This window comes from Labrus mixtus, chromosome 14 (assembly GCF_963584025.1).
Source record: "Labrus mixtus chromosome 14, fLabMix1.1, whole genome shotgun sequence".
NCBI lineage: Eukaryota > Metazoa > Chordata > Actinopteri > Labriformes > Labridae > Labrus > Labrus mixtus.
The window spans coordinates 16722355-16744848 of record NC_083625.1 but is presented as its reverse complement, the minus strand read 5'-3'; the positions used below and the strand labels follow the sequence as shown (position 1 = coordinate 16744848).

The 22494-nt window shown below is 39.3% G+C and overlaps 2 protein-coding genes across 2 annotated transcripts; one reads left to right on the top strand and one right to left on the bottom strand.

Annotated features, from left to right (window-relative positions):
• Positions 1 to 390: 390 nt before the first annotated feature.
• On the bottom strand, positions 391 to 7558 carry pafah1b2 (platelet-activating factor acetylhydrolase 1b, catalytic subunit 2). The gene is made up of 6 exons (XM_061055508.1): positions 7354 to 7558; positions 6944 to 7025; positions 5730 to 5819; positions 5367 to 5483; positions 4978 to 5100; positions 391 to 4183 (listed from the first exon to the last, which is right to left on the bottom strand). Exons 2-6 carry the CDS (start codon positions 7022 to 7024, stop codon positions 3905 to 3907), a joined length of 690 nt encoding a protein of 229 aa, XP_060911491.1. The 5' UTR covers position 7025; positions 7354 to 7558; the 3' UTR covers positions 391 to 3904.
• A 3940-nt stretch (positions 7559 to 11498) lies between these two features.
• mpzl2b (myelin protein zero-like 2b) lies at positions 11499 to 21554 on the top strand. The gene is made up of 5 exons (XM_061055506.1): positions 11499 to 11820; positions 15965 to 16134; positions 18218 to 18428; positions 18804 to 18972; positions 19942 to 21554. Exons 1-5 carry the CDS (start codon positions 11757 to 11759, stop codon positions 20147 to 20149), a joined length of 822 nt encoding a protein of 273 aa, XP_060911489.1. The 5' UTR covers positions 11499 to 11756; the 3' UTR covers positions 20150 to 21554.
• The last annotated feature ends 940 nt before the right edge of the window (positions 21555 to 22494 follow it).

Below are 22494 nucleotides of genomic sequence, written 5' to 3'. Positions count from 1 at the left end.
GATAACGCATTAGCAGTTTGACTTGTGATGTTAAATAACTGCTCTGAAGCTAAAACACACATATACACACACACACACACACACACACACACACACACACCACAAAACAAAATTTTAGCAGGGCTTTAAGGTTCTTAAGGTTTTATGAACTTCTGCTTCTATCATGTCAACTTCTGTCTTTCGTTTCCTCTGATATTGTTCAACCTCAAGTTAGAAAATCATGTGATGGATTCATTTAACAGGATCAGAAGCACATGGCTCATGCCAAATATGCACTTGCATAGCTCATGATTTATGATGTCAAAGACATTATAACAGCAGACAAGTCACATTGTACCCTGATTAAATCAACTGAACCTCATGAGTGGTTTTGGACTTATTTAGAGTGGACAAAAAGGTAAATGAAATTGAGGAACACATAATCACCGAGGACATCAAGTTATGGAAGACAATAAACAGCATTATGCAGCGTTTTCAGTCGGGACAAAAATAAATGTGTCATTGCTTCAGTGATAAATGAGCAGGAATTTTTATATGATCAGTGTCAGCGCTGAGCCTGTTCTCTGTTATTAGATGCACTATTAAACCTTTACTGTGCAGCACATGACTTATAGGTCTAATGCTCAGATGCACGTTGTAACCACGGTAACATTTGTCACATATGTCAGCGCCTAACAAACCCTGACCTCACAGGTTCACTCATAAAATAACCTTCTAATAGGGGTGAACATACATCTAACGGTGATTTCCTGTTTCCTCACGGCTCATACAGGCCTTTCACTTCACTGCTGCACAGACTTCCACTGCCCAGCTTATTTAAATGCTCAACTAAATCCAAATTTAAACGTGTCAAAAGAGCAATGCAAACACACAAGCCCAGATGTAGATTCTAAGGGTGTAGCTGTATTTCCAAGGAAGTCTCTGGCTCTGCTAAGGCCTGCTGGGATTAGAAAGTTATCATTTCCTTTTTTTTTCCAAACTGTGCATGGACAGACGAAGTGGTTAAATATTTATCCAAGTCTACATGGGAAGCTTTAAGAGTTATAAAAACATTAGAGGGATATTTAGATCTGAATCACTGGCAGTCAAAATATGAAGAGTGTAGATGGACAAAGTGCCGACATGCGTTTATTTTTATTTCCCCACGTCATGTGCCTTGAAATATTTCCTTTTTACCACTTTAGGGGATGCTGATTTATGATGCACAGCGATTTCTCTCCATAATTTTACATCGTACAATTGAAGAAAAATAACAGTACAAAATAAATTCTTACCTTAATCATTCATGAGTCAGACAAACTTTAAATGTGCATCCAAGTTTAACGGACTTTAGAAAATGACTGTCAATTGTTACCACTGCTTCACACTGACATGCCTCCAGATAGATGTCATAGTACAAAAATGATTGAGAGAAATATCAATGTTTTTTTGACTAAACATTTTTTAACTTGACCTCCATTACATAGTTTCCTCACTAAATATTTACTGAAAGGTTTATCATATGTCTACATTGCCTCTGAGAGCTGTTAATAATCTCAGCAAGAGTGACTTGAAGAAGGTAAGAACACATTCTAAATCATCTGATCCAATGGCTCCCTCTGCTGGTGAGCACTAATACTACTACGATTTATTCTTTTCCAACCAGTGACGCAGGATGCATCCTTTTTTTTTTTTTTTAAATCACACAAAACATGCAGAATCACAAACTCAACAAGTGTATTTCCTTGTTTTGTTTTTTTTTATTATTGGAATGCTTTACCTCAATAATGTGACAACGAGCTGACACAGTGCAAAAGCATGATCGCACCGTAAGCAGACTCCTTCAAACTTCATTTTCTCGCAGGCTTCACATGTCTCATATTTACAAGAGGGGTCACTCTAGACACTCATACGTCCAACTTACTTGCACAATCCAGCACCACACATACTGTACACACTTCTGTCCCCATGAACACTTAAGGCACGCACACATACACTATTTATATTTAAACACAGCACGGCAATGTGCAGAGCTTAAGACAGCAGTAACGTAGTATAATTCAACGCTCGACAAGAGATTCAACAAAGCCAAGTCAGGAGGAAACAGCTACAGTATACGCTCACAGACAAAATGGATCTCTATACATGACCTGTGATTGTGCTGTGTTGCATTTAGCGTGACGATATTCAGTACAGCTTTTAAACATGTGGCTACTTTTTAGTCCTAAAAATATGCTGTAACACTAGCAAGTAGAGATGTCAGGTCCCAATGTGAGTCAACTATACAACAGGGAAAAACAAAGAGGAGGCTTTGAAAGCGTATATAGAGGTGCATGTTGGAGAAAATGCTGAATATAGTTTAGGAGGGAGAGGGAGAGAGAGCCTGTGTTGGTCAGTTTAGTGTCTAACTGTGAAGTTTTTGTGGCGATTTCAGTGTGAGAAACAGATATGATGAGATATGACGAGCGGTAGAGAGCTGAAGTCGGATGACCGTGTTCACATGATTTCTTCAAGACAGTGAAATATAATATTTTTCTATTAAAATATGTATTTAGCAGATATAAAGGAAGCAATCAAGACGTTCTCCTAAAGCACGTTTAAAAAGCTGGCAGTTAAGTGTTTCATTCATTAGAAAGGTGAACTTATTTTGAAGTCTTAAGCAGATTTATCTGGACTCTGTGAAGAACACAATACACAAGTGTAAGATGCTATGCACATAAACAGCAGAGTCAGATGTGTTGGAAGAACAATGACGATGATCAGACAAGACCATTTAAAAGGTTAGCATCGCTCATGTGTTTGATGACATGTTTTTGACTGATATTTACCATCTTCATACATTTCTACTCAGAAGCTGATGCTTCAAACATGCACACGATTGGCTGTGTGTGGTCTGTGGAGAGATATACAATGATTATTATTATTATTATCATTAAAATATATCTAAATAGTTGCAATGTGTCCAAATGTGAAACTTTAGTAGAATAAGTGCTCTTGGTTTGTCTGAATATACTAAATATTACACATAAACTTGACACACAGATTCCATCAGTGTTATTTGTCTAATGTTGCTTCATGGCTGCATTTTAGGCAAATTCATCGCAGTGAGAGATATTTTCAAATCAACTCATAACATCTCACTAGTAAGCCCTCTGCAGCAGTGGTTCCCAAACATTTGAGAGTTGTTTCAAATTCAGGATATTTAGAAGCCTCGAGAGGTAGAAGTGTGCAGGAGTTCCACAAGAAAAACAAAATCACAAAAAAAATTAGACATTAAAGAAAAAGGATTTGTATTTCATTCCCTTTTTAACCCTTTTAGAAACCTGTGATCTCTAACTTCACTCCTGTGGCATCTAGTTGAGTGTTAAGCCCCTGTTTGGGAACCACTGCGCTGTAGCGTACTGCTTTGACTGATAACATTGTTCAATGTTCAATTATGTTCTGCCAAGTGAGTATCTTGTGCACTGGACTCATGCTAGATGAGAGGCCATGCTGCTAACTCTTTTCCAGGTAAAAAAAAAAAAAGAAAAGGGAGGAAGAAGATAGCTTTTGTTTCCCATCCCCCTGACACTGGTGACAGGGGGAAGAACACTTTCTATCTTCAAGACAGGATTCATGTGTTTGTTTGTCTTCTGTGATCTCAGTATATCTGTCTTTAAGTCAGAGTAGTTTGACCTTTATAAATGCTTTAGCAACAGATGGATTACAGTTTCTACATCTGATGTGAGGTCTCTCTCCCTCTTTAGCACCTCTCCAAACCCTCCACTCATGATTTTAATCCAACGCCCCCCTCATAGGCCCACTCACAACAGGGCGTCTCTGTCCCCCTATGAGTGAGCCCTTCCTCCTCCAGAAACCAGAGACATGTCTCCCGATAGCAGGCGAGACATGCCTCTGGGGAAACGTGCTGATCAACCACTCGCCCTCAAACCAGCGACGCCCGTCTCTCCTCCGGCGTCTCCTCCAGTATCTGAAGCAGCAGGTCGCTGAGGGGCTTGGCTATAGTGCGGTAACCCGTGGGCGTCAGGTGGAGGAAGTCAAACATGTCCTGTGGGACGATAGTACCGTCAGAGTGGACAAAGTCCCCACTCACATCCAGGAACTGAGCCTGGATCAGGCGAGGCAGGCTAGAGCGCAGGTACCCGTTTACTGCTGCGTTCTTCTCCCTCAGTGGGTTTGGACGCTCCCCTCGGGGCATCAAACCCTGAAGAAAAGAAACATATTAATGACAGGTTTATGAAGATCAATTTTGTTGACAGATAAACCTTGATATTTTGGATACAAGGTGTTATTTTTAATAAACTTGTTTTAAGTATTGTGCTTTACTGCATACATGGCTTTAAGCACAGCCTTAAAAAAAATCCATCCTGCATTTCACTGAATCTAAGGCCTAGTCCACAAGAAGGCAGGTATTCTAGAAAAATGTTTTTGACTTGGCATAGTCATGAAAGCCGTAACAGTGCCTTTTCATGTGGATGTAAATCTTTTTGAGAACTTAAGAGTGTGTGTGGACGGGATTATTTTGTAAACGGAGGAGGAAAACCTCTGTTTACAAACGGTTGGTTTCCCATAAATAAATATTCTGCCTATTCTTTGTTTTTTTAGAATTCCTGCAGTGTTGACTGAATTAGAGGTCATAATATATATTGAACCAGTGTCTTAATATCTCGTCAATCTGTTCAGTAGAGCTAAATATTTACAAGTTAATAAACTAAAAGTGGAAAGGATATGATTACTAATTCCCAATGTGACAACTACAGAGACAAAATTTCCACTAAGTGTGCTGAATAGAATTTCATAGACTTAATAGAGACGATGCATTCTAACAGCGCTTCAATGCTAAACATGAAACTAATGTGCTGAACAGAGTTCATAGCTATTGCTTATTTCCAACTCTTGTCCCTTGTTGGGCCTTTGAGTAAACAGTGCTAGATGCATAATGTCAACACAGCTGTTATGAACAAACTGGGAGCAACAAAGACCAGACTCATTACCTACCAGGACTATGATCTTTGCTTTGGGGAGGCGGGAGGTGAGCAGCTGAGCAATAGCAAGAATTCCTCCTGCAACTTGCTCTGCAGTGTGTGTGTGATTGTTGGTTCCTACCCACAGCACCACCACCTGGAGCAGACCACAAACAGACACTGTAACACAGAACTGTACCCAAAGCGTGATCCACGAGAACAATGAAGCAGCATCATGTCCGATGTTTAAAGAAAGAGGGAGAAACAGTGCGCCTGCAAGGTCTGTGTGTCAAATGTATGTGTGCAAAGGAACTTTGTGTGGAATAATGAGGTAGAATGCTTTTATTTCTGCACAAGACGCATCAAACCAAATGATTTTCCTGAATCCTGCCTAAAAGAAGTAATCAGGCCTGTCTGTCTCACCTTGGGACGGATGTTCTCCAGCTCTCCGTTCTGCAGCCTCCACAGCACATTACAGGTGGTGTCCCCTCCAATGCCAAAGTTGAGTGCATGAAGAGGGGAAAATAAATCCCTCCACACCTGTGGACAAGAAGCCCAATATTAGGATCTTAAATTAAGATCCATATCTTTTTTTAGTTGACATCCATAGGTCATGAATAATGAATGCTGATAGCAAATTATGCTGATTAATGACTGAATACATAACAATATCTTTATAGGACTAAAAGTACTCTCGTACTGAATTGAGACAAAACACTTTCTAAATGAATCATTAAAGCTACTGGCTGCTAATGAAGATGTCCAGGAGTAAATATGTTGTCTCACATCATACTGCTGCATTAGTTGAATCATAGAATCTCCCACAAACAGCACGTCTGGTTCAGCATCTTTACACTCCTGCACAAATCGTGTGTGCTGTAAAAAAAAAAAGACAAAAACAGAGCCTAGTCACAACAGAGCTCGTGAATTAATCGTTTAAAAAAAGAGAGGATATTTTACATTTTATTCCCAACAAACAACACAGCTAATCACCTTCATTTAAGTCATTTTTAATCTGCATTGATACCTTGGAGTTATGAGTTTTCTAGCTCTAGGATTACACCTGTTAGCCTTCCAAGTCAAACAAAATCTCCCAAGCTCATCAGAGGACACGGTGCGTCTCAGTCCAATTAGCTGGAGGATTAACCTTTGATAGGCCTACAAGACGGTGCAACCAGACAGGCTGCTCGAAAAAGAAGTGTGAGCTCTGCCTCTGGGAATCAATGATCGAGATCTATAAGCATGAAATGACCCGAGTCAGATTAAAACGCCTGACAGTTTAATAATCTATAATATAGGATCGTTAGGGATCGATAGGTTTGTTTTAGCTTCCTCAGTTATTTGTGTAGTAAAAATAGCCAGATGTAGACCATAGCATATGATTGTAAATACCTGTGGGATAATGTACTTGTGAGTATCTTCTTGTGCATACATAACCACAGTGAACTTAACAACCTGATATATTCAGTTTCTTTCATGTGTGAGATTGGAGGGGCAATAAAAGAAAGCAACAGAAGCTTAATGTAGAGGGAGGCACTATCACCAAGCATGCAAAACTAAGAATATGCTCAGGAAACTGATTACAACTTCCAGCTGTGGCACATTTAGTGAGAATTCAACAATTGTTATCCTTGCTTCATTTTTAGGGAACATTTATTAAAAAGTGGTGCATGTTATGGAAAATCACAGAGCCCAACAACAATACAAACAAATAAATGCCATTGAAAATTAGATATCAGACAATGAAATGCATTCCTATTCATCATTTCTATACCTGTCACCTGCAAATTAATTGTATATTGTATACTATATCGTATTATTTAATTGTATTTCTTATTTGAATATTTGGTTTTAGTATTTGTATATTTCTGATATTAGGCATCTACAGGCTTGCTCCAACAATATTTTGTTGTACTTGTACAATGACAATAAACTTATCTTATCTTATTAGGGACAAAGCAGGTAGGTACTGAGATACTAAGTTTATAACCATCACTAACCTGTGACATCCACCGTCCATCTCCTTGTACATCCTCCACAAGCTGAGGCACTGCAGCTGGGTTTAATTCATCACCACTCATCCTGCAGGAGACATCCCCGTTTATTCACATTAAACACATAAAACATCGTGCTATTTCTACAGTGAGCTAAATGACGGAAAGCATCAGAAACCACTGCTCTGATTCAGCAGCAGCGGAAAGGCTGGCCTAACACAATTGTAGGCTACTTTCGCTTTTAAAGAGGGATAACCGAGCTGATAGCTTTAAACTGGGAAACTGTTCATCATACGTTAGCTTGTTTGATAGCTAGATAGCAAGCTAACATTCAAATGTCTGGAGACTGTCATCCACATCTCGTATACTTAAGAGGTTTGACACGCCCGTCGTTGAAATAATTTTAATGTAACTACCTGGCAGGGTGTCGGCCGTCACTTCTCGGTTTACTCGGCTACAGAGCAGCTATTTTGCCCTCACTTCACCTCACCGCTGATGGGCAGTAGGAGCGGATGATGCTCGCTAGCAATCGTTAGCTGACTCCAGCTAGACGAGACAACAAAAGGTGTGTCAAGAGGCAAAGAGCAGAGACTCTGTGAAGGGGAGAGTGTCGATATGTTACCATGAGCTGTAACACGGCTACAAAACAACCGAGCAACTGTGTGACCCTGAGATATGTCTGTCAGGCGACAACGACATTTCTTCACTTAAACTCTTATTACAAATGGCCCTACTTAACCACGAATACTGCAACACTTAAGATAGTAAGTAAGTTGTGTAGGCTACTTTGTTGAATGAGACTGTCGCACAGCTTCTCAGCACTCGTACCTTACATCCCATATTCGGGGATGAAAACACCCTTTAAATACCTCTCCCGCAATGAATCATGGGTGTGTTGGGGGTATAGTCTTTGGTAGACAATGTTTGAGAACTGGATCAGGATTGTTTCCCTGTATCTTAGATGTCCGGCTACAGCTACCGAGGAAAATACCTTTAGATCAAATAGTGTGCGTACAGAACAGTCGGTACGGTAAACTGATCTCTCACTTCAAAACATGGCCCATCTTAGTTCATCCTTACCCATCTCCGATCCGAGCCAGTTTAATCAGCTGGACGAAATGCATCATGGTCAATTCAGATCAAATGCTGCATTCCCGTGCTGTTGGAAACACAGGGAATATCGTCTTCCTATTTCTTGTGATACAATCCTTTACTTTATTAAAAAAAAACAATATACACTTTGTAAACAGCCAGTGTTTCACATTTTGAATGGAATAATGACCTATATAATTTTAAATACAACCAAAATAAATAACGTGGGTCATTTTCTGATCAGCATCCAAAAACATAGCCTACATTTTCTTTTTCTGAGACTGGAAAAGGCTTTTCTGACTGCAGTTTTCTTTTATTGACAACTTGGGTTGAATAAACTTTTAATACCACCTGTTAAATAATATTTCCTTCTTGGATTGTTCCTCTCATGCAGAGCAAACTTAATAACTTAAGGCTGCAGGTACCTCTAAATCTACCCCTGTTTGTTTGTTAAATAAAGCATGACCTGGTTTAAGTAGACCCCCCATGTGATGCACAATACTGAACTCTGAAATATTCATTATCACCTGCTTTCAAAGATGAAGTGTGCTGTGTCACACTTCATCTTTGAAACAGGACAGGTGGGTCTTTTCTATTGAGGTTACTGTTTAACTAAGTAGCTAATTATTTTAAAAACATTTTAAAATGTCCTTAATTTAAAGTCTAAAGTTGGCTACTGTAAGTAAAAAACAAGTACAAATAGTCACTTCATTTTTTGGCCTAGTTATTTTTCTGTCATTTAGTATCATTGTATTTAAAGCTAAAGGTGAATTTAATTGTATATGCCCCCCTGTTGCTGTGCAATTAAATCAAATGTGAAGAGAAGATAAGATTCTTGCTTGTTAAGTGTAAGTGCATCAGAATCAGAATCAGAATCGGGGTTTATTGCCAAGTACATTTATACAAGGAATTTGACTTGGTGTATTGGTGCTAAACAATTAACAAGTAAATAACGCAGAACTAGCAACAACTTAAATAATACAATATTAGAAGCTATTACAATATATAAAATAGAATTTAAAAATGTAAAATATAAAAAATAAAGATAAAAAAATAAACACAAAATGTACAAAAGGTGCAATGTAGGAGCTGTGCAGTGGACTATGAGAAAAAAAAAGTTAATCGGTGTGGATGAAACCACTTGTGTGTGGATGAATAACTCAAGTTAGTGACTGTTGAGCAGCATATTTGATCGGCCATCGTGCCCCGCAGTACACTGCACGACTAACGACGAGCAATCAAGCTGTAATTTGTTCCTTCTTAAAAATAGGTTGTAAATTAAACAGTGCATGGTAGCTTCAATTAAAATTACAGCAGAATGTTGGCACACAATAAAAAACAAAAACAACGATGAATTCCCCAACAGTGGATTCATAAAGCATCATCAATGGTGTTCAAAATGTAGTCATAGTTATTAAAGTAGTCATAATACAACCATAAGTCACAAAGCTGATGAGCCACAGATACTCAACATTTTATAGATCAACTCTGAGATACTACATTGTCAGTAAGATACTTCAACAAGTACTCTAACCCCCGGACATCCAAGAGATTCTACAACAAACAGCAATGGAACAAAACACTAAATCAGATTCCCAGAGCAGAGCAGATGCTGAAGGAGAATGGAGAATAAGGAGTTTATAACACAAAGCCAGGAGCCAGCAGCAGCCGCCGCCAGCAGAACTAGTTCCAAGATGTCCCCACCTAGCCACAAGCTAACACTCGCTTCCAAAAAGAAGGTTTCGGGCAGCACCAGTACCCATCGAGTCCCCTGGTCCGTGGAAGCAGAGAAACCCACCCCCTCCCTGATGGCAGGTGGAAGCAGAGGGACATGAACTTGCATCTGAGACAGGAGAAAGTGATGAGACAACAGAGCCACAGAAAGTTTACAGACACTACATTGTCAGTAAACTGTGATTGCGCCCTAAGATACTTCAACAAGTACAGATAGAGGAAACCACTACCACACTGCAAATGGAGGACTTAACGTAGAAAATGCAGGAACAGGCCAGCAGTGGGGCTGCTGCTATGAGCCATTGAGTCCCATACAGGGAAGTGAGATCTTTGTTTTCATCCTCGGCACAAAGTCAGACCTGTTCCCAGTGCGTGTTGGACTCCACCTTATAACTGATTCTGTTTGGGATTCTGTTTATTGTGTGCCAAAATTCTACTTTTTGCAGATGTGGTTTTGTTGGCTTCTTTAGGTTGGAACCTCAGCAGACAGGTTTGCAGCCGAGTGTGAAACAGTTTGGATTAGGGTCAGCACCTCCATGTCCAGACCATGATTCTCTGTCGGAATTTGATGGACCGCTGCTCACTCCGAGTTAGGGAGTGAGTCTTCTCAATTAAATGTGTTCAAGTATATCTGGGTCTTATCACAAGCAACGGTTCAATGAATTGTGAGTTTGATATGCGGGTTGGTGCTCCTTCAGCAGTAATGCAGGCACTGTACCCGCCATCGTTGTGAAGAGGGAGCTGAGCCTGAAGGCAAAACTTTCGATTCACCAGTCAATCTTTGTTCCAACCCTCACCCATGGCCATGATGAGCAGTGGGAAGTGACCAAAGAATGCGATTGCAGATCCAGGCCGAAATGATTTTCCTTAGGAGAATGGCTAGGCTCAACTACGAGAGAGGTTGATATGAGGTAGTAGAGCCACTACTGGGTGCACCTATAAGTTCTCTGGAATGATTTTATATCCCATTTGGCCCTGTAACCTCTTGGAATCCCCCAGGATTCCCCCACAAAAATGTTGCTGGGAGGAGGGATGTCAGTGTTGCTAAAAATAAAATCCACCTTCACAAAAACAAATAAGAAATAATATTGTCTTGCTCATACTATTATATTTAAGTGAGACATTTAACTAAATATGATGTCAAAGCTTTTGGACATCACCGCCAAGGAGAAAAATTCCAGTCGCCAATGATGAGAATCACAGTTATAGCCTATGTTTGTTTTTGTTTATTTACCTCTATAAGGTGTTATCAGTCTGTATTAATATAGCCTAAAGTAGACAAAATTCATAGATTTTCAACTCCTTTTAGATGAATTCAGATTTAAATGAGCAGTCAACTGTTCTGGCTTGAACTTGACTAAACCACAATATAAAAATATGATTCTATATTGTTCAACGTTAGCCTCATCACAAGACTGCATTTCAAAGTTTCTATGAAAATGTCCAGCCTGTCAGCCTAAACGCCCTTAAAGCAAACATTTAAAAAAGAAGAGAATCCATTTCATGCTGACAAAAATCAATATAGGTTTACTCAATTCCATGTCTTATGACTGACACTTAGCCTGAGTGTGTCACACCCACTATTATGTGTCTTGATGATTTGTGATTCGATCCTGAGGCCACAAGGTGGAACCAGTCAGCAGAAAACTTTATAATTCCCCTTGTCGCTCAGAAATAACAAACTAAACACCGTAAGCACATATTTGTAAGGGCTGAAAGATAAGCCTACAGTCGACATGTTGAACAGCAAGTAGGCCTATGGTAGGTGTCTAACAGGTTATGCAAGAAGCAAGAAGGGAGGTAGTTGACGCCGCCCATCAGGTGTGTTAGCAGGTTGACTCACATTTCCACCACATTTAGATTTACACACACAAAAGGCGTTTTTTTTTTCCTCCGACAGTCTGCGACGATATTTCCTTTTGAGTCCATCCAACAAGCGTATGGCTACATGAAGGGACTTTGACTTCAACCCGTCGGAATTGAGGCAGTTTTAATGTTTTATCCTCCCATGTCTCGGGTATGGCTTCTGCTTCTCCTGGGAGGACTCGTGCTGCCAGGTGAGTTTACACGACTTCCTGGAGGGAGTTTGCGAAAAGAAAGTTTTGAAATGGGATTTTGGGGCTTTTCAGCTCTAGGCTACCATTAAAGTCCAAGCTTAGTTTTACTATAGCCGAATAGTCTCTGCCTTCTGATAAAATGTTCGACATAATAGCGTCATACAGAATAACAGCATAATGTTGTCTACTATTGATCGTACTAAAATGCTACATAATGTTCGTGTCGTTGACTGTATAGGCCTACGTGTCCATGAATAAGACAATTATATTAGACCATTACAAGAGTCTTTTGTTTCTTCTATTTTTTGCCTATCTAAAATGTATTATCCAAACTTTGACAGCAACACACAATAGCCTATTGTAACATCCAAGAAACAGATAGGCCTATAGGGAATATTAATATATTGATATAGATGTGAAAGGATGCTAATATTTTCAATACAAAATCAATATATCCTATCCTTTTTCTGTTTTAAATAAATGTAACGTTCACGGTCATACGCTGGCAAAATAACAATCAGTTGTTTACACAATCTGATGTTTTTTTTAATACCAGGATGTTTGAACCTTAATTGAAGCTGGAGAATCCCCCAGTCATGGGTTAAAGGTAACACAAGGCAACAGGTTGAATTAAGAAACACATTGTCACTGAAGTCTCAAAGACCTCAAAGGCATGTATTTATTATTTTTCTAGTTTAGCTAAGAGAGAGACCCTCTGCTGCACCTGCCTAAAGGGATATTTACATCAAAACAAAAACACCACAGTCAGGAGTCAGTGCAACCTATGTGACAGGTAAACCATAACACTCATTATAAGCTTCACCAAACAGAAATTGAACGGACTTTGCATTGTGTATTTTTTTCCCCCCCAGATCAGCAATGAATGCTGTGACCACCGGATCTGGGTGTTTCATGACAGAATAGTGCTCAGTTGTGTAAATGTTGATGTTTCAGCACATTTCAACATGTCAATAAATGAACACAATGGATTAATGTCATGTAATGTGCATTCGATTTATACCATGTTTATCCAGTCAGGGAACAGTTTGTACTGAATATGGAGCTCTTTCATTTGCAAAGTTAGAAGTTTTGATTTAGGTCTATCAAAAAATGTTACACAACAAAACCAGATGAGCCAACATATTCCATTTAGACTGCAATATCTTAAACAAGGATTGATATTAGAGCAAATGTTAGATCGGTCTCAATAATAAGAAATTACACATATAGGAACAATTGTGAGCAAAGGCACCACATGTATTTGGCTTTGTAAAAGACATGGCACCATCATTCTCTCGTGTTGACTTTGGGTTTAGTTACACTTCAATAGCCTGCTGGTTGTGAATATGGAGGAGCTGTTCAGACAGGCAAGCTTGCAGACACCTGTGTGTGTGGTTGGCTGGGCTGTGGTGGGGACGCCCGATTTCATTGTTGAATGAATTGGAAAATGACTACATTATGATCTTCCCTTGCTGGAATTACAGATGAAGATTGTAGACATTACTTCTAATGTTGAAGCCAGTGGGACCTTTATTATGAGAGTGTTTTTGTAGATATCGAAGTGTAGAGCTACGTACATTTCAAGGCTGAATGTCAGATAGACAGTCTAACAGTGTCCCAATGGAGAGATAACAGCAGGCTTTGCAGCATAATCATTCAGTAGGTTCCCAGGCTATTTCTACTCAGCACTGTACTATGCAAGAGCTGAATCTTAAAGGTGCTGTATGTAGTTTTGAGAAATGTGAAAGTTTGAGAAGTGTACAGATTCTGTGGTATATGTTCATAAATCTATACACAAACTGCCCTCAGAGGAAAATTTGGTCCCTGGAACACTGTTTGAAGATAAAATGCGACTCGAGAAGTTATGGTGGCGGGCTCGCAACAGTGAAACCGAAACTCTCCTGGTAGCTTTTTAGCTCCTAACAGTGTTCCAGGGACCAATGTATTTTCTTTGAATAAAGTTTGTGTATTTAGTTCAGAAAATCTAGCATAGAATAGTTTCACTTCTCCAACTTTCAAATTTCACTACCAAATCTACATAGTGCACCTTTAACTTTAACCTGTTAAGTATCCCCTAGGCTAACTCTTTTTTTGGTAGTGTATCAACAGTATTCCACCTCCAATCCTTGGAGAGGGTTGTAACAACAGATTTAAAGGACAGCCACAACAAATGTCACCACTGATATTTTATTGGACAATTACTCTGAGTGAAGTGTAAAAATTCCAATGCCATTTTTGACTTTGCTTCTCCGGCATTCCTTTTATCAGTTCGTCCCTGAAGGTTTGCAGCTAAACAAGCTCATACAAGTTGATGGCGTTAATTCAGTTTCATTGCTCAAGCTGTGTTAGGCAAACACTGTCCTGAGGCATCTCACTGTAGGAACGTCCATGACAGTGTCTGCTCTACAGAAGACAACACTGACAGCAGTAAAGCAAAAAGAATCAACAGAAAAATAGTTGGAAATAAATCATAAATGTCATCGGACCACTTCATCAGTTTAAATCAGACAAATATCAGATGAAAAAGATGAAATGGGGGATCATTCAAAGAACTATACTATTTTGACTTGCTGAATGCCAGAAAAAGGCACCTCTTTGTGTATTTAGATTAACCACTTTCTAAGAATTAAACAAAGAAATACTTTCTTCTTGAAACTGCTTCAGATTACAGTCTCTATAAGTCACAGTATATGTGGATGAATGAATCATTCATCATATGTGGAGAGAGAGCAGTGGTTGAAATTCACCAAATGGTGTTGGACTGACAGTCGCACTGGGCATGTTCTTTACCAGCTGAGCTAAACCAGCACCCTGAATCATTAATGGTTTGATCAACCGACCAAGAAACAGGTAGATCATCATTCATGTCACAACAGATTAAATTCAAACTTTGATTTTGAAGTTTCGGTAAAATGGAAAATGCAAAAAGATACTTTGTCAACTGAAAACTGAATTTATTTGAAATTTGAAGTGCTTCTTTTGTTAACTTTAGATTATAAATATACTAATTTTAGATTCACTGTTTGTTTTTTTGTAAAGTTTTTTTTGTACCCTGTCTTTATTATCCAATGTCAGGTGGTTCTTGGCATTTGATTATCTTTTGGGTCTCTTTTTCATTATTTGATACTGATATGAAAACACTTTGCACATTTATTTAATAAACAGGAGCCTAGGATGAGATGTCTCACGTGCAAAAAATCATTGATTAGCATTTATTGGTTTTGACTGATAAAGGTCAAGAACATGTCCACTAAATGGATTTTTACAAGTTGGATGGTGTGCTGGAGTTTGCTTGCAATAATTTAATTATCACAATTTTACACACTAACTTTATGACAATGTGCATATATCACTGGGTTCTGCATACACATACACTGACCATGCTTTAAGAAATACCATCATGTTCTAAGATTGCAGATTTCTTGTACAATCATACATTTTATTTTATCCATGTCTGTGTAGGATTAAAGCACATTCTTGGCTTCTCCTCCTCTGAGGTTTATTTTCTGGAATGTTTTAATCCTCAGGTTGAGTTTCAGGTCTGCTCATCGCTGTGGCTGACAACGTGATGCAGATGTAACTAAACTAACAGTTTCAAGTAAAATACAATAAAAAAAGTAATATTCAGATGTATCATTTAATACATCATGTCCAACAACAATCACCTAAACCTGTTCCTTTTAAGGCGGTGTCGTCTGACCCTCTGTGCTTGTGCACACATGCAATCATTAACCCATAGTAAGTGTAGCATCTATTTCATTATTTGTATTATGACTCTCTAGTTTGCTTCACTGAATTGAAGTAAATTAGAAAAGTGGTAAATTAATCCCTTATTCCTAAGCAGGGGTTTCATTTTAGAGGGTAAAAATTCAAAGCTTCAAACATAAAAAGCAGAGATCTGAGGCACATGTCACTTTGCTCTTTGTCAAGGACGTTTCTTTGGTAAACTATTAGTGATACGTACATCTGGTGCAAACAGCTCTGCAGTGTTCAAACTGCTCTGAAGCGGAGGAGTTGAGTATAAAACATAATCATCTGGACAGTTTAGAATATAACTTTTGTTGTGTCAATGAGTCAGGTGATGGAAATGTTTGTATAATGTATTGGTATAGTTGATGAGTAATTATGAATGTCTGTATTGTAGGGGTGCGTCATGTGAGTGGAATAGATATTTACACGCCAAGTGAGGTGGAGGCGGTCAACGGGACAAATGTGAAGCTGAAGTGCACCTTTACAACCAACCGTCCAGTGTCTCTTCAGTCCGTCACAGTGTCCTGGAACTTCAGATCCTTGAATTCAGGATCAGATGAGTCGGTTCGTAGAAACTGATTTTATTTTTTAACATATATTACAAACATGTATGAATGTTTAAAAATGTGTTTACCCTATTTTCATTGTTAACAAAATCCAGCCAAGGCTTCAACTGAGCTTTTAACATGTTTTTAAATTATACTATATTTTGACAGTATATATTTTATTTTCTTATACCCTACCTCTCAGTTTACAAGCTCTCTCACACATATACAGAATTCAAATACAGGCAACAACAGACAGAGAATAATAAAAAATTGGGGCTGCAATAAGCACTGAACTGGCCCTCACACCATTGTGCATGTCAGGGCGCGGTCACACTGGTCATCTGTACCATGCTGTACCCAAGCACGATTGCTCCCCCGCTGCGCCATTCCCACGCTGGCCAGCACGGCCCGCGGTCATACTGGCCAGGACTAACCGTGCTTAAGCACGATTACCTCTTGTACATAAAGTCGTAATACAACACATGCACGCTTTATGTTATTATGAAGCGTGCTCAGTTTACAAACAGGCGGACGAGAGAGAGAGAGAGAGAAAGAGAGACGCGCAGTCGAATCCGCGTCTGCACATCAGAGAAAAACACAGAGAGCATTACAACTACTTTACTGACTTTGTATCTTATTTTAAGCCATTTTAATCAGACACAGCCATAAATAAATAAAATAGACGCGCGGCCAAGTCCACAGGCGGCCGCACATCGGAGAACAACACAGAGAACAACACAGAGAACATGACAGCTACTTTGTGGCTTATATTGTGTCATGTTAGTCAGATACAGACATGAAACTCTGGATTTCTCCATAATGAAGGCTGTCAGCGTTGTTTACCCGCGTGCTTGTGCTCGTGCATGAAGTGTACCGTGCCGAAGCACACCTCTCCGAAGTGTGCCAAGGAAGTGTACCGTGCCTGAGCACTATACGGAGCGGTCACACTGGCCAAACGAACTGGACTTTAGGGTTGAAGCGTGCGTTGGGCACGGTACGGATGCAGTGTGACCGCGCCCTCAGAGTTTTATGCTTGTTGGGGTTATGGCACAGCCGCAAAGTGTGCTGCTGCTGCAATGTGTTTCAGACACACCTTTAAACTATCATGTCATTTAGACACAACATAAAGTGAGAGCATAGTGTGTAAATGTAATGTGAACTGACTGAAGCATGTCACGCAGGCTTACTGTGTCTTATTAATAGGTAGCAATATACCAAATATGCATATTTGGTATAGAGATATTTTTCAAACAAGTAAAGTCTTAGGCAGTTTTGACCCTGTATGTTTGAGTAACAGTAACTTCCTGTTTCTTGGGCGAAAGATCACATTTAAACTTCAAGTTGGATCAGATGAACCTCATAGGAGAAGTTATTTTAAGAAGAATGGCAAAAGATCAAGTTTGACCCCCAAATTCCAGTTCGTTTGACTAATGTGAGTTCTCTGCAGCGTACACTTTCTTGGCCCTGGCGTGGTTTGAAGAGGTGGGCTTCGGCACAGTACAGCTGCTCATGCTCATGTGAGTTAGGAAGGATTGAGTAGTAGCTGATGTGTGGAGCAGGTGCAGTGTGTTGTAAAGCACCAGACAAAAGTTTTCTCCTTCATGTCCCTGGAGGACAGAGTCCAGAAAGTGCTCCGTACAGCATGCTTCACTGCCTTGGCTTAGCAGAGCTCTCCATCAGCATCACCCCTCGCACCTTAGCATCAGCACCCACAGCTGGCCTCAACTGCCTAGGTGGAGTTAATCCCAGAAGGAGCCTTAAAAAGAGTGTAAACATTGTAATTTCTGCTGTAAAAACAGGCTTTGTTTAATGTAATGTGTACGTGACATCCGGGCTCTTAGAGCCAGCCTCACGCGGACACTCTATGAACTGCAGGATTTTGCACATCTGCATTGGCTTCATTTTTCAACACCAGACGCTGGTGCCGTTAAGACCCATTGGATGACATTCTTGGTGGCTTGATGTCTCTGGTGATTCTGTACCGTTTATATCAATTCAATGAGAAGTAGCTGTAGTTGAACCAACCAAAGATGCAGATTTTTCTTGTACTTGTTTTTTTTTCCAAATTGTATCTCTGTGTGTGTGTGTTTGTGTGCCAGGTGTTTTACTACCAGGAGATTCCATACCCTCCCCAGCATGGGCGTTTTAAAGGCCATGCAGTATGGTCAGGAGATATTTTGAGACGCGATGCCTCCATCACCCTGCATGAGGTGCCTCCGACCTTTAATGGCACCTTCATCTGCCAGGTGCGCAACCGTCCAGATGTGCACGGCAGTAATGGAGAGATCGTCTTCAGAGTTGTCAACAAAGGTCAGACTGGCAGCTCTGAATGCTTGGAGGGCTTATACATTACCTAAAATAGAACTTACTCTACATAATTTTGAAGAATATAACACCAACAAACAGAATTATTAATCCTTCAAATCAGGACAAATTAAGAAATATTAGGGGTAATAGAATACTTCCTTGTGGTACACCACAAGTTATATTGACTGTGTTGGACATCTGTTTCTTAAAAAATAGTCAAATGCATGCAGCAGGAAGTGAAAGACAGAATGTCTTATCCCTGGTAAATAGTTATTTTTATTCTGATGCTATCTGTATTTTGTTATTTCAAATTACTCAACATACCGCACTTAGATTTCTCCCACTGTTATCTTTCATTTTGGTTCTTGTTGCTTCTAGTTGCCCTCTCTGAGATCGGCATCCTGGCAGCAGCCGTTGGAGGTGCCTGTGGTGTTATCCTCGTCCTTCTTGGTATCTTTGTGGCAGTGAGGTTTTGCAGGAAAAAGCACATGGAAAACGACATTGAGATGCACCCTGAGGAGTCGAAGAGGAAAGACCCGACTGTGTGGTGAGGGCCAGACATCTGGAGCTCCTCTGCTCCTCTTATTCTGGGGGCTGGTGTGGAAATTGGGGGCTGGTAGGGTACACTCTGCTGGAAAGGACAAATGAGATTTGAGGGTGGAAAGGCTCATTTTTCTTCCATGTTTGCTCCTCCAATGTGAACCTTAAATATTATTGCATTTTATTTACTTCAGTATTAGAGATATTGTGCATCACATTTGCAGCTTATTATTTTACCAAATCTTTATTCACTTCTGTATGTTTCACCAATATTTGTCAATGATTGTAACACTTAGTTTTAGTCAGAGTTTTTAAGCTGTAAAGTAGGAGATGTAAATATGGAGGGATTTCGAACAAAAATTGACAAAAATGTCCTCAATTTACAGCAGCAGTTCTGACTGCATTTTTACATCATCAAACAGAATCATAATTGATCTATCCCGATAAAAGCACAGAGCACAAAATACATTATTCCGCTGCTGTGAATTGAGTTGTTTCCTATCTTTTGGTTTCTACTGAGGGTTTAACTTTTAAAGCTTTGCAAGATAAGAGCAGATATACTTTTTCTGGGCAATACCTTCCCTTTTCTTTAAAAGCTGCTGTTTCACAGTATGATCCATCTTAGGCTGGGAATACATGTGAAGAGTTTTCCAAACAGAGACAACTTAAACCTGGAGAACCATGATGCGGTGGAGAGATGCTCATGAACTGATGTCTTGGTTGTCTTTGTCCACGGGTGGGAGCAGCTCATAAAATCTCTGTGGTACTCTTAACTGGGTTTCTTTCAAGCTGAGGTTCTGGTTATTGTATTCTTTTAAGCCTCTCTCCCTGTTTATAATGGAGTGGAATTTTTTTTTTTGTGAACCACTGTGGGCCCTTTGTTTGCTGGAGGTTTCAAGCCTCCAGGTATCCATGAGAAGCCTGTCTTACTGTCAACGTGTGTTTGTGCGTGTGTGTTTTCCGGGGTTTGCATCAGTTTACCTGAAGAGGCAGTTCATCTGACAGTAGTGACGAAGGAGAAAGAAGCGGAGAGTTCAGACGATGAAGAGTCTGAACCCAGCAGTGGGGATGATGAGGAAGAGGACGGCCTTGAAGACGACGACGATGATGATGATGATGATGATGACGATGATGACGATGATGATGATGATGGTGGCGATGATGGAGGTGGTTTATTTGACTAGATTGATTAAATGTGTTCTTCCATCTATAGCATCAGGGCTTATAAATCAACCTGTTATGTAAGTTATTGTACATTAAATGTATCATGGTCATTGAATAATACAGTAAATACATTACAGTAACATTGATTTACAATTTACTATTGCACTCTTGTTATTAACACTGTTATTCTCCCGATGGACAGTAAAAAACAAACAAAAAAAGGCATCCAAATCAATGACACAGGACCAGTACTGCCATTTTTAATTAATGCATTGTTCCTTGTCAAAACTTAAAACCTACATTAACCATAACCCACCAGCAACCCGGCAGACAAAAGTTTGGTCAGGGTCACTGATGTGTTACGCTAGTAGAAGCAGCCTTCAGCTGCTAGCCTGAAGTAGAAGAGAGGTGCAAGCCACTACAGGTGTCTGTCATGTCTGCTAACTTCCTTCCTTTTCTCTTTTTAATTTTAAATCCCTTATTTCCCATATTTCATGAACCTGCATCTCCAGCCTCAAGAGACTTTGTGCAATGTATTCCCCTTTCATTTCTGTGTGTTTTTTGGATATGGATTGATGAATGTGTGTCTGGGTGATTGTACATTACCACTGTAACTCTGCTTATTTATGCTAACTCACTGAATAACAATTCCGCTGTTGTTGGGAATGTATTGCCTTAGAACAATGTTTGGAAAACTCCTTCATTTTTCGTGCCGAATAAATGAACTATAGATTTCTTAGAGGGAAGCCAGTTTAACTTGGCTCATTGTTCAAAACACCACATATCAGCAGACAAGTGTCTAACCAACTATGTGATTGTTAGATTAATGCAACAGCAACTGTTTGTTTAAACTGTATAATCTTTTAATTTTTTACATTTTTTAAAGAAATAGCTTCTAACTGTGTCTTAGTGTTTAACTTAATGAAAGTCCAACATGATATTTTTGAGTGATAATCAATGCTACGTGTTTACTACAATGGCAACATTGCACAAGTGATTATGTACATAGTGTAAGATATGCAGAACTTTCCACTGTTTAACTCAAGTCTTAAAATGTCTTGTGAACAATTGTGGAATAAAGAGTTGTTTTTGAAACAGTGGGTCAGCTCTTGAGGTGTTTGAGTAGGTGAGTGTGAAATTCCAGTGATCAGCCACTCCTTTACGTGTCTTACACAACAATGTGGTACACACTCCCTGGACTCAGAACAGGAAAGTAAAACTCTCAGTTTATTAATTTCAGTTTTCAGTTTGTCTGACTGTGGATCCACCTCTGTCTAAAATGAGTGGATTTGAAATCATCTCACTGGGACTTTTTTTTTTTTTGTAATAGTTTGAAATGTTTTAAGCATTATTAACACCTACTGAACAATGAAAATGCAGCTTGCAATACTTTGGAATTGCTCAAATAAAAGTTGAAAATCTGAATGTGCTTTTAAGTATTGTGAGAAAAGTGTGATCACAAAACGACTAATAGGCATGAAGGATATTACTCCCCCTGGTGGTATCATGAACTCACTTTTTTATACTCCTTACATAAAAGTGTTTTTTCTGTTGACTTAAACACAATCAATGCTTTCACTTTCTTTTCAATGTCTGAACCTGTCTGAAAAACAAGCTTGTGAAAAACCACAAGTAATTGTTGACTCTTGCTTTGAGTCCTACAATGTATGTGTCTAATGGATAGAAAATATGTTCTGTCTAACAGGTACTCTGTATAAATATAACAGTAATCTACCATTGTCTTTAAGGGTCTATGTTGGGTACAAAAACTTACACTTTAGGTCAGACTCATTAAAATTTTAACTAAACTTCTTCAAAGGTTTCATGATGGCCTGCAATAATAGTTAAGCATATTGCTTTATTTAACAAGAGATACATTTTGATAAAAACGCATTAAATGTGAGCCCTATCAATGATAGCTAAATATTAGTAACTCTCCGACCCCCCCTGGCTACAGGTTTATAGAGTTTTGTTTTGGCCGCCTGGTGTGTGTCAGTCAAATGTTCCTCCTCTTTTAGGTCTTAACTAACTACAGGGAAAAGTCTGAATCTTAAGTCGCCCCAATTTTTGCCTGTGTCTTGGAAAATGTTGGGTTTTCTGGGTTTTGTATATTTAGGTGGTGAACAATCTGAAAGTTATTGTTAGCTTAGATGGTATGCTAATGAAGTAGTAGCCTGCAAACTGGGGTTGTCTCATTAGCTGCTAAATGCTATTTGTTCTCTGCAGCGGCTTGCATGGGTGAGATATAATTATATATATATTCATTTAATCTAATTTCAGTCAGTTTAAGCTACAAAAAGCAGCAGTAAGATTTTATACTGAATGCAAGGTTAATAAACTTGGCCTGCAGTGCACTGGTTGTAGC